The sequence below is a fragment of the Xiphias gladius genome, chromosome 15 (assembly GCF_016859285.1).
Source record: "Xiphias gladius isolate SHS-SW01 ecotype Sanya breed wild chromosome 15, ASM1685928v1, whole genome shotgun sequence".
Taxonomy (NCBI): Eukaryota; Metazoa; Chordata; class Actinopteri; order Istiophoriformes; family Xiphiidae; genus Xiphias; species Xiphias gladius.
In genome coordinates this window covers 10,136,933-10,149,766 of record NC_053414.1, presented here as the reverse complement: position 1 = coordinate 10,149,766, position 12,834 = coordinate 10,136,933, and the positions used below count along the sequence as shown (strand labels likewise).

Sequence of the window (12,834 nt, the reverse complement as noted above, 5' to 3'; positions counted from 1 at the left end):
GTATGTTTTTATATATGTATGTACATACATATATATATATATATATATATATATGTGTGTGTGTATGTATATATGTATATGTATAATGTGTGTGTGTGTGTGTGTGTGTACATGGGCAACACCTACATGAGCAACATAAAGCCGTTGTATATATTACACAAAAGAGCAATAGGTATTATGTATAAAGTGGATTCAAGAGAACACACCAACAGATTTATTAAGATTATTAAGGACTACTACTGCTGAAAAGATTTTGTTGAATCACAAACATCATTAGCTATGCACAGGGCAAAAAGGAGAGTGTAACCAAAAAATTTACAAAAGTTGTCTTTTTTTAGCTCAGATGATGAGGACTAAGAAGGAAATTTAATTTTAAGCATCAGTATGAACGTACTACCTTAAGGCAGATGTATATTTCGCTGGTTGGTGTCAAACTGTGGAATTCTATACAGAATGATTTAAAGAGTTCTATCAATTTCTTTCAGTTCAAGAAAATGTATAAAGAAAGAATGTTTAGACAAAATGAAGTTGGCAGGTAACGTGTTTTCTTAATTGATGATGAATTGTTGTGTATGTCTCTCTTGATTATTCTTTTTCCTCATGTTACTGTAAATATTGGATGTTAAGCAACTGTAATTGAAAGATCATCTATTTGTATTGTTTATGTCTCGAATAAGAGGCAGTTAAATACGATTTTTCTTCACCCTGCTCCTTTTTGGTCATGGAATTTGTAATCTAGAGCTGTACGTTGACCGATGGTGAAACATTGTCTCTATTTCTTTCGGGAGTTGTGCATTGCATGAGCGAAACAAATAAAAAAATGAAATAAACATCTACATATATATATTTATATACTCTAACAGAGGGCAAAACAATCCACAATTGGTAATAATTGGCAAGATTCAGGTAATATTATTACGACTAAATGTTACATTATTATCAATGCGTCACAGTCACTCCCTCAATCGATTAGTCATGCCAAGTGCTATGAGGAGCTTCTGGTGAAAGGCCGGCACCCTCTCCTTATGGCCATGCCAATCCAGGATGCAACACGGGCGCAACATGCCCCTGCGGAGGAAGATTGAGCGAGATAACTTGTAGTCGTGCACATCCTGCAGTAAGACCAGAACCACAGAGTCCCTGCTGGCTTCAATAACCTGGTGAAGTGCATGATGGGCTTTAAATCTAGGTGAAGAGAGAAAGAGAGGGGCAGAAAGACAACTTTGAGAGCTTACTCTACCACAAATGTGCAGCATAAATACAGTATAACCAGTACAAAATATATTACAAATCTCAAAATTCTAAATAATATGTTAAATCAAGCAGTGTATGTTTGATTTACCGTCTACACCAAGGATCGTTGAGAAGACTTTCAGTGACGACAAACAAGATTTTTCTGGACTTTTTCATATTATCCACGATGGATTCAAGCTGCGACACTCCAGGGACCGAATCTCGGTCCTCCAAATAAAACTTACACTTTTTGTTCTCTAAGGGGACTATCATCCTCTCCACCCAGCTGCTGTCTTGCTCTGCATGTATGATATAAGCATCATACTCAAATTCCCTGCCCTCTTCAAGTTTGGCATCACTAAATCCTAATGTGCGATTGATCAGTATGTTCCAATAAAACTGAATTCTCCAGCCATGGAACCGCACCATAAGCGCAGTTACAATCAGCATCATTACAGCTGTGCTGCTCAGTAAGTAAAGACCCTGAAAGGGGGTCATATCTTTGCAAGAGAGAGTGTCAAAATCCATGACTGAGTGGTTAAAGTAAGCAAGTGGAGTGTTGCACATATACTGGTCCATGAGATCTGGCACAGTGGTCACATTGGTTTTATTCAACCATGTCACAAACCACAGGATGCTCTCACATGTGCAGTCAAATGGATTTTTGTCCATGACAAGAAGGCTGAGGTTGCTCATAGGAATTTTGAACACTTCGGGCTTCACAGTGGTGATCAGGTTCTTCTGTAAACGTAGAACCCGCAATGATGTCAAATCGTCAAAAACTGTGTCCTTAAGACTGTTTAGGAGATTGTTTGTGAGGCTTAGTTCACTGAGGTTACTCAAACCTCTCAGAGCCCCCTCTGGGATCTCATCCAGCCCGTTACTATCCATCTGTAAGGTCTTCAGGTTCTGTGCCCCTTTGAGAAACAACACTGGGCCACCTGGGTTGGCACTCTTCCACAACCGGGCTAAGTTATTGTGTTGGAGCATCAGCACCTTCAGGTTCACAAGCCCCTCCAACATACTCTCTCTGATGTTAGCAATGTTGTTGTTACTGAGATCCAGGAAGGTAAGTTTGGACAGGGGCTTGAATGGAGAGGGATCCACATCCAGTTTCGAACCTGTGGCATTAAGACTTTTTCCCAAAGTCAGGAGCCCAAGATTGGGCACATGAACAAATGAAGTGCGGCTGAGTTTCAATTTCTGGCGGTTATTGGTCAGGTGAATCTCTTGAACCTGATCTAGGCCTTCAAACTCTTTGCCAGTGAGAGTTTGCTGTATAAAATTATAATCTAGAAGAAGAGTGGTGAGGTTTCTAAAAATGGAGAAGCTTCCAGGATTAATCTGTGTTATAGCTGTTCCTATCAGATTTAACTTTCTGAGAGGTGATCCGGCAAGTGAGACTAAAGTCTTGTTAGTAATGATTCTGAGCGATGTATAAGTACTCCAGCTCATATCAAGTTCTTTAAGACTTGTCAAGCCTGTAAAGGTGTGCTCTGTGATTTCCCGAACTGCAGTTTCTTGTAACATTAAACTCTCCAGGGTGCTTAATGGTTGGAAGGAGAAATCGTCGATAATTGAGGTGGAAGAGGTAGGACTTTTCACCAGAGCTTTTGTCAGTTGGAGTTTTGTTAAACTTTTGAGCCCCTTAAATGTGTCCTTCGTCAGGTGCTTGATGTTGTTGTAGGCCAAAATTAGAGTCTGAAGTCTGGACAGCCACTGAAATGCGCCTTCCTCAATTTTGCCTATTTTGTTATGGGACAGATCCAGAAAGGTTAGATTTGCTGTCTGCAGCCCCGTAAAGGTCGTGTTTGTGAGCGTAACCAGATTCATCTTCCGAAGAGACAGGGCATCAATGGCTGTCCCCGACAGCTCTGCGCAGAGTTTGGAAATAACCGCAGTGCCCATATTGCTCCCATCCATTATTAAGGTATGTAGGCCTGAAATGGGCTTAAGGCAACCAGGCTCCAACTGCAACAAAACAAAACTGCAGTGAGACAAATAAGCGAAACAAAACAGACAACTGAAACCAAGATGCTACGCTAACTCTACCGTATACTACTGGTTCTAACTTGACAGCTCAATTTCATTTCCCATTTCAAGGTAAGGTTCTTACTGTTTTTAGAGACACAGATGACAGATTTAGGACTTGTAGAGAAGAAGAATGGTTAAGGAAAGAAAAGTCATCTTTCTTCAGAGTGGTGAAGTAATTGAATGCCAGATTGAGGTTAATCAGGCTGGGCAGCTGAGGCTCAGAGCCGAGCTTGGCTGATGGCAGTTTGTTTATGGACACATCAAGAAATTTCAGGTTCTGTGAATAATGAAAAGTGAATAAACACAAAATAAAGAGTTATTAAATGTAATGCATGACAGGCACATCAAACAACTGAATCCCCAAAAGTGATGTGGAAGACATCAGTGCTATGGAAACCTTTACCTTCAGTGCAGAGAAGGGCTCTCCTTGAAGCTTTAGCCTATTACTGCCCATATTTAGCCGTATGAAACTGGTGCAGGAGCTCAGATCCTCCTTCTTCAGCAAATGGACTTCGTTGTGCTCTATGTTCAGTGTCTGCAGCAGGGGCAGTGTCTGGCACAAATGCTCGTCCAGCTTGGTGATACTGTTGTAACTGACATTGAGATGGAGGAGTCCTCGGTATGGGTTTAGCGACTCAGGGGGAATCCCCCCCAATCTGTTGTGAGACATATCCAGGCTGGTGATGTTCCTGGGGAGGTTTGGAGGGATTGCACTGAGGCTTAGGTGGCTGCAGTCAGCTCTGCCGTCTTGCACATAGCAGGTTGTCTTCTTCTGGGAGGCAAAGCAATGGTACGGTCCCATCATAAAATAACATACGATGATGACCTTTGTTAAGCGAAGGGAACAAGGGGTACACATCGCTTCAAACACCTGTGCAAAAAGAAAGAATAAAATCTGCGTAAACCTTAAACCAACATTAATTGATTTTTTTGGAAACTTGAGGACAAAACAACAAGAACAACATTCGCATTTTATCATCTTATAAAGTTGATATGGCACACGTTATCAAACAGTTACGTATTTAAATATTGAGCAGACACAAAACACCACTAGGAAATATTCTGAGTCAGCAAAGTGTAAGTCCAATATTCACTCTTATTTTAGCTCTTTTTTGTTCCCTACCAACTCTGGAGAAGATATCTGGCTCTTTAGCAAATAAATGCTCCACTTTGGAGACCAGCTGGTCTCTAACTTTGTCTCTCTGCCATTTAGTCCTGGACCAGGTAACAATCAGAGCTTTTTTTTCGCTGAAAACTGCCACTGCTTATCCAGCAGCGGGGTTGGTGAGATTGAAATCAAAATACCAAAACACGCTCTGTGGGTTTGTCGCTCCTAGTCACATCTGTCACTTCATACGTAGTCATTTCATCTATTGTTAATATAAAATATTGATTAGTGCAGCTTTAATATACGGCATTGTTCATGTATGGAATCAATGTGCTGCTCAAGTGAGGAAAAAAGTGATAATTCTCTTTCATTCAACATGACGACACAGACTTGATTTTAAAAGCTGACTACACTTATGTTCCAAAGGCATACGTTAACATGATTAGTATTATTATTATTGTTATTATTAACATAGTATACTAAATTTGATTACTATAGGACTGCATGACAAATGTAGCACTAAGGGTTGACATTTCTCACACATGACTGGCTAATATTTTGGATGTAATACCTGCAGAAGTCTTACCAAATGTTGCCTTTGCATATTATCTGTTGCATTGGGACTTCATAGACTTCAAAAAAGAAACCAATTCACTTCCAGCATCGCAGTTCTTCAGGAAACGAAGGGTCTGAGCGCAGGTCCTGCGAAAACAAAGCAAGAAAATAAGGAAATGGGGAAACGCCGGCTCCGCTTTCACTTCCACATCAGGGTCTGGATGTACTGAAAAATTTAACTGTTTGATGGGACAGGATAACTCAAGTATTGGGAAGTTTGAATGGAATTCATACCCACATCCTACAAGCCAGACTGGGACCAGTTCGATTGAGTACCCAGGGTTATTAATCATTCGCAAACCCTGTTCTAATAGCCTCGCATCAAAATGGCTCCAGAGGTCGCTAAGGATTTGGCAACGTAATGTAAACAGGCGAGGTCTTGTCAGCAGGGCGCAGCCAGACTTTGGGACGGACATGTATCCGAGGGCACCGCTGCATCTGTACCGTAATCAATGTTAAATAAGGGCAAGTTGATACCAATTAGCACAGGTATTTCCAAACGTCGACTGGGTGTGGAATCTGTGGAAAGGAGTTAGACGTTATAATTCGTCAAACGGTCGCTTTAAACATCCTAACACGAGCTCACATTTACGGTGATTTCAGTACAAGAAACTGGACCAGTGCGTGTTGACACAACATAGGGCTGCGTGGGGATGATTACCGTAAATTTACGAGTAGATGTGCAAGACATTTAATGTGGAAGATTTAGCTGTAAATAGTGTTATTTAGGAGAGATAAAGCCTCTGTTGAGTTTGAAAGAACACATTGCTTTATCTGTCTCCTACACCCCCGTTAATACTGTGTATGTCTGAACGTCTTATAGGCTATGTATTGTATTTCTCAGAGATTTTTCTCTAACCTTTTGGGGGATATGTCATCTGGAAACAGAACGTGACCGTACTCTGCACATAACCTCCATTATGTGTCCTCTCTGCTCCCGCTGTAGTGTGACGAGAATGCACTTGTCTTCAGTCCATGAAGTGTCACCCATTCTGGGAAACGGGCATGCCGAGTTTTGCTTACGGTGACCTGAACTACCAAGTGCTCCAATCCACTCTGTCAGGCATTATATTTTCAAGATTTTGACCCATTGTTTTGGACTGAATTCAAATATCATTAATGATTACAAAATTCATTTGGGTCTGCAATGACACGTATTTAAGCAGTGGGTTATAATAGATTTTTTTAAATCAATTTCAGAAGACACATTCAGTGTCACACTGCTTGAAAAATCTGAAAGTCGGCAGATGCAATTATGGTATCACTTTATTTGTGGAATCCAAAGTTCAACTACCAGGTGACTGAATGTGGTTCAGCATTTGTTTTCCTAGTAGATGGACGAGAGTGATTCACTCACCTGCGGCACGTGGCTCCCTAAAACAGACCCTGCAACAATCAACCACTTCACACACAGTCTTTCATTAGCCTTCCGTGCCTTTGTTCAACGGCACTTTAAAAGTTTTGAGGCAGGGATGGGTGATTTCCATTCACTTACTCATTTAAGTCAACTTGAGGCAAGGAAACAAAAAACAAAAAAAAAACATTGCCATACAATAATGTTTAATTCAACATAGTTTTGTTACATTACATGATTTGTCATCTCCTCATTCACAACACCAGAAAAGTGAAAAAATATATCTAGATTAATTAGAAAACAAACACTAGGCGGCAGTAAAATACTGTAACTGAACCACTCAACATCCTTTCAGTAGTCACTATGGGCCACAGTGTAAAATGACTAACCAGTTTTTTAGGTATTTAGAATGGGATTTGGTACTATATAAGACTTTTATGGGATTCCATATCTGTTTGACAACGGCCCACCAGGAGCTGCAGCTTCACCCCGGTCTGAGCCCTAAAGAACACAGCGGTCAGTGGCTGTGAATAGCAAGTCAGTTGTGAGTTAAAAAATAATGATTCCATTTTTTTTTGTATCAAATAAAACAAGAACATACAACGTATTACTTAGGTTTGCGAATGTAAATAGGGTCTAGCTGATAAGAATATGCTTTTTTGCTTTTATTTGATGACTGACAGTAGAGGCGGGGCAGGACATGAGGAGACAGACTCCTTTCTGTTGCACGTCACCCCTCCGTGGGTGACATGTAGTTCTTATGGAATCAGATCCCATTCTTCCAGATTGCAGATGTGTTTTTTTTTAACTGTACATAATGGATGTACATGTTATATGAATGTTTCCTAATTCGTGACACTTTGGTGTCTATTGGATGGGTTTCTGAGAAATGGTATAAATGTTCTTGGACACCAAAGGATTAATCGTAATCACTTTGAACCCCCGATCGTTGCTCCAGCAGCATCATCAGGTGAAATTTTCTATGTGTTCAATACTTTAGTTTTTGACCAAATACCTGCAAAACTAATGACATTCCCATCATCCTTAGCTGTACTTTGTGTTTAATGCCAATTAACAAATGTTAACTTGCTAACACTGTTTTCGTTCTCCCTTGCACACTCTTTCTGCTAATAGATTGATTATGTGGAGATTTATGGAGGGAGGACACCCACTTTACTGTGACCTTTCATCACAGCATCTTTTCTCTCTCTAGTAACTGGATAAATACTGTGGCTGAGGACGATTGCATTACATGTCTTTGTCTGTGATTCTCTGATGTAAAAAGCAGAAAATGTTACATTGCACTGAGAAAAGAAAAGCTGCAATAAACACCTTCCCCATCATCCATTGTCATACAAACACACATACATATACACCTTTGCATCCCTTCTGTTTTTCCCTCAATCCTTCCCTCAGATTAATAGAGCAGGCCCTTCCTGGGATAGACCTCAGGCCACCTGATTGGTTTAGTCTAGTGCTAAGCTGAGGCAGTTTACAGGGCTTTGGGCCAATGGCTGGACTGCTGAAGACCTGTAAAAAAAAAAAGTGTGGAGAGCTAGCATGGTCAGCACTGTGGTGGTCAAGTCAGTAAATTGATAAAACAAATGAGAGATTAGATTCAGGGGTTTTCTACAGGAAACACAGCTATAAAATTAACAGAGAGCAAAAGGTACATGGAGCAGAAAAAGCCGTGATGAGAACCAGGGCAAATGATGCAGCAGGGAATTGTTGCAGCTTTGTTCTGCTGTTAACCCTGGCTAAATCATGAGGTGCACTCTCGAGAGCTCAGGAGGGGAAAGAGGCAAAGACAGACATGAAAGCTGAAAGGAATCAGGTGCAGATCAGATTTTCAGAGGAAAAACAATTTGGCACTGGAGTGAGGGATTAAGAATGAGGAGGCACACTCCTACTGTACTGTGGACTGAGTGACAGGCATTGCTTTACATGTTTCACTTACTGTAGCCCGAGAGTGGCCAGTGCTTGTCCTGCGTACATGTGATTGAATGCACTCATGCAGAAGGGATAATTGGTGGGGGGAAGCAGCTTCATCAATGGGGGTGTGTGTGTCACATTCTTCAATTTACCAGCTCGGGTAAATCTCCTCTCCCTCATTTGCAGACTGAATCTCCTGAGTGTTGGAATGCCTCGAAACAAAAGGTGAGTTTGCCCTCGGGGCTCTTCACTGCTATACATGGTGGATGTCAACCTATGTTCATTATCATCATGTACATTAACTCACAATGTAAATTCATTATCAATGTGTTCAGATCTTCACTACACCCTTAAATGCATCAGATAGCTGTGATTTATGCACAGTCGGATGGCTCCCATCGTGTGCTTGTGAGTTTATCTGTTTATTTGCACTATAAAGATCAAGTGTGTCTACTGGGAGTGGGTGAATTGTAGTCACACAGCAGTGCATTGTCATTGTCTAATGCGATGGGCCTTTATGGTATATGTACAGAGAGAAACAAAACGTGGGGCAAGGATTCCTAAAAAGCAGAAAATGGGTATTTGAAGTCATTGTTAGCTTGAATTTGCAATGATATTTAAAGAGGAAGGGAAAAAAATCCCCCATTTCAGTTTCATGTGAGACTAGTGAAGATGAGGCAAGAAGAAAATCATAGCTGTGAGATGGAGAGATTTTAGACAAAGGGCAGGAAGAGAGGTGGGGTAATGTACATACAAGGAGAGGTGCAGGTGGCAGCAGTAATGTTGTAGCATGTTCTCACTGCCCTCTGCAGAAAAAAAAGACACTGCAGTGCATCTTCCCCTCCCCAGTTTGCTGACCAATGATGTTTGGAGGTCAGACTCCCAGCTCTGCCACTGGTGTCAGCCCCTGACACACAGCTTGTCCATGAACACAGATGTTATTTTTTGACTATTATCAGTGAACATACACTGTCAGATGCAACTGCTGTGCAACTATCAACATATTCATTATACTATTACTATTCATATTCATTATACTGTATATATGTGACATCAGCTATCATGCAACATTTATATGTGTCTATGTATTTTTGTTTGAGCATTAGCTGACAGTATGTGCTTCTCCTCACTGGCTACTGCGCACTATGCGCTGACTCAGGTCTCTTCTCACTATAAGTGATCCCCAGGGGTGACAGGATATCAATACTGAACTGGAATCAGCAACATGTCTCTCTGCAGTGTAGCTCAGGAAAATGCAAAGAGATACAGTTCAGTGTGTCGGGGGGAACCGCTGGACATGTGAAAGATTTTTAGGTTTGCAACGTAATTAATTCTCATTATTACTATTCTTTTTGTTATTGCTGTTAATAGGTTAAACATGTTGGCAGAGCCCAAAGAGCGGCTTTAAAAATTGCCGTCTCACTCATTCACTCTACTTCTAGCTCTGTTTTTGGTCTCCATCAAATATCTGTCTCTTTAGCTGCTAAATGCTCCACTGTTTGCATTAGCTCGTCGCCCACTTATCTGCCGTTTGGTCCTGGGCAGGTAGCATACAGTGAGTTTTTAAATTTTTTTTTTTTTTTTTTTTTTTTTTACTGAAAACAGATGAAAAAGACACTTTTAAGAGCACAAAGAGGTAACCAAAACAGTAAAGCTGTGGGCCGTAAAGCCAAAACAATGAGCTGAAAGATGCTACAAAGGTCCAAAGAGCTCAGGGGATCTGTAGTCAAGTGTGTGTTACCTCTATCACATTACACACAGTAGTTCATTCTTAATATAAAAATAAATGATAAGAGCAGCTTTAAGGAATTATTCAACCATACCTATAATAATTATTTGCTCACACCATCCTTATAAAAATCAAAAGAAAAAATATTGTTGGTTGTGGCCTTTGGGTGCACTTGTATGTTAATTTCAATCTGAAATTCTCAAGAATAAACAGAAAATCTTTATTATGTTGTTAACTAAATTTTAGTTTCTCAAATCTTCTTCAGAGAGCTATGTGAGGAGATCTAGTTTGATTTTTGCCCGCAGCATAAACACAGTGTCCCTGAACTGTGTTCACCGGGTTTTGCAGGGACATTTTCTGTGAAGAGCTGAGACCGCTGGGATTTGACCATGTGCTAAAAGCTGTGAGACAAGTGGCCTTTTCAGAGGGAGATTACACCTTTCTAACCCCAGACAGGGTGCATGGAAGGCAGGCAGAGCTCTGTGCCAGCAACTTAAGCTGGGGCTACAACAGTCTGGCAGTGCCAACAATCCAGCCTGTCGGTGATAGTTAACAGATGGGACATAATGCCTTCTTGATTTAAAGAGCCACGTGGATGGGCAGATGGAGGTGCAATTGCTTCTTTCAGTATACAAAAAGGACATCAAAATTAAAAGAATTTAATAACAGCAGAGTTGCCCAAAGTTAAGTTACAGAAATTGTACTAGCTGTCTCTCATCATCCTCTTTCAGGACTGTCAAGAATGTCCGGAAAAGGTCAGATATATATAATATTTTGATTCCAGCTGGCTGCGGATGGAATATCACTGTTGTCCAATGGAAGATTGCATCTTCAAACAAACAAACAAACAAACAAACAAACAAACTGAAAACACAAGAAGGTAGATGTGACCAATGCAAAATATCCTTTGAAAAATCCACCATTTTGATAGGATTTAGTTAATTGTATGTGTATTATGCATGACTAGGTTTCATCTGATAAATGTCATGAGTGTTTATTTATTTATTTGCTCTTTTGTTCGCCCCTCTATAATAAGTTCATCCCCTTTGGCTAAATACACAAATCTTTCTCTGGGTCATGTGGTCAGAACTGATTTAGCGATTTAGGTCTTTTTTCTCGTGATGCAGCACCGTTACCAAAGAAGGAAGAGGGAGATTCAGAGGCCACATTCCTCATCCTAAAAAATTCTTAGTCTCAACAGATGGCTTTGCCCCAAAGACAGAAGAACAATTTTTTTTACTGTCCTTTACCATTATTCCAATTTCCTGTTAAATTGTTTCTGCTAAAATTGTACTTACTTGGTAGGATACCGAAGGTTAAAATGAGTATTTTGAAAGCCTGATGACTGTGATAGCCAGAGTTTCTTAGCATTAATTTTTTTCTCTGCTGCACATCCTGTTTAGAGAAAGAAAAAAAGTAAACAGCACAGTGTTTTATTTTTTTTTCTTAATTTTTTTATTTTTATTTTACAACATCTCTCCTTTCAAACTTTAAATTATTATTTGTCCATGTGTCCTCTCTTTTTCATTCAGGTTTTTTCATTCATTCCTTTAGATTTTTACACCCACTGAGTACTGCTGTCTGCAAAATTGTGTACCAGTACTATTGTATGTTTGGCTTGTATTAATCTTCTCCGGTTGGCTCCTAATGAATGTTCCTGCTCTCGCTTTTGGCAATGCAGGTTTGGTAGGATTAATTGAGCCATTACTTAATTACAGGCCCGAGAACCAGCTGAAAATCTTTGAAGAGGATTTACAGCTTTGCCAATAAATCAAGGGCCGAATTCTGAAGCAGATTTTTCTTCATAAATTCTTTCCACTAACAGGCTCATTAGCAAGTATATGAAGGAAAGAGCTGGTAATACTGCTGATTCTCTTAACTCTGTACGAGCAGCCCAAGCTGGTTTCTCCCTATGCTGATATGGAACATCACAATAATTACTCTGTGTTGGTATGTGGACATGGTTTTGTGCAGAAATGGGCAAAAAGACATCAAAAGATTTGCTGTTGTGAATTTCAAACCTTTTGTTAATATTAGACATAATAAACTTCTAACTATCGGCATCCAAATGTGTAATGCAATCCATTGCAGTAGTGCTGTAATAAAAGCTTTTTTATTTTCCTTTTGATGTTTCCATTCTGATTCTATTTTCATTGAACTATCTGAGAAATTAATTTTGTGAACTTGAGAGGTCCAAAGACCATGTGAATACACACTATGAGCCAGTTAGCATATCCACAAGTTGACTGGCATCACATTCTCATGGAGATGCCCTAACTGTCAGTCATGTAACTTTTCATTGTTCCCTGCATACTTTTTGCCTCCGTCTACACTCCCATCTCACTTTATCGCTCTCCATAGTTTTCTTTTTCTCAAAGTTTCTACCTCTGCCAGCTCTCACTCCCGTGCTTTTATGTTTATTTTGTCTATTCTCTGTTGGTTGAGTCTAATCTTTCCTCCTGCTCTACTAGGGGGCATGTCTGGCAGACATCGCATCAGCATCCATCTATGCAACATTTCATCAGCCACAACACCACTTATCAATCCACTTAGCAGCCACACAGGAGAGGCCTGGCTCACCCACAGTGAAGGGTATTGACGTGGATGAAGTGCAGAGTAATATTAGAAATGTGTTCCAGAGAGACTGTTTATCTGTAATTGTGTTTGGAAGACACACGTGAGACACGTGAAGAGATATGTTACGTAAAGGATGTAAGATACTTTGCCTTTCCCTTCATGGCCTGATAAGGAAAAGGAGAAAGTTGGATGAGTTTATGAGCTCCCAGAGTCAGACTAGTCAGACTCTAATATCAAGGTGGGGTAGGAACA

At 40.2% G+C, this 12,834-nt stretch overlaps 1 protein-coding gene across 3 annotated transcripts; it reads right to left on the bottom strand.

The window, feature by feature from the left end:
* Positions 1-173: 173 nt before the first annotated feature.
* tlr3 (toll-like receptor 3) lies at positions 174-5,878 on the bottom strand. 3 transcript variants are annotated; one of them, XM_040147061.1, is made up of 6 exons: positions 5,850-5,878; positions 4,962-5,077; positions 3,671-4,138; positions 3,350-3,544; positions 1,343-3,204; positions 174-1,185 (listed from the first exon to the last, which is right to left on the bottom strand). In XM_040147061.1, exons 2-6 carry the CDS (start codon positions 4,977-4,979, stop codon positions 954-956), a joined length of 2,775 nt encoding a protein of 924 aa, XP_040002995.1. In that variant the 5' UTR covers positions 4,980-5,077; positions 5,850-5,878; the 3' UTR covers positions 174-953. The 3 variants fall into 3 exon arrangements, with proteins under 3 accessions (XP_040002995.1, XP_040002993.1, XP_040002994.1); XM_040147059.1 differs by lacking the exon at positions 5,850-5,878 and adding an exon at positions 5,225-5,397; XM_040147060.1 differs by lacking the exon at positions 5,850-5,878 and adding an exon at positions 5,229-5,397.
* Positions 5,879-12,834: the final 6,956 nt, after the last annotated feature.

Excerpts from the sequence above, each read along its gene's own strand:
- tlr3 (XM_040147061.1), bottom strand. Across the intron at positions 3,545-3,670 it reads AGCCCTTCTCTGCACTGAAG|AACCTGAAATTTCTTGATGT; the intron begins GTAAAGGTTTCC and ends CATTATTCACAG. Across the intron at positions 3,205-3,349 it reads CATCTGTGTCTCTAAAAACA|TTGGAGCCTGGTTGCCTTAA; the intron begins GTAAGAACCTTA and ends GTTTTGTTGCAG.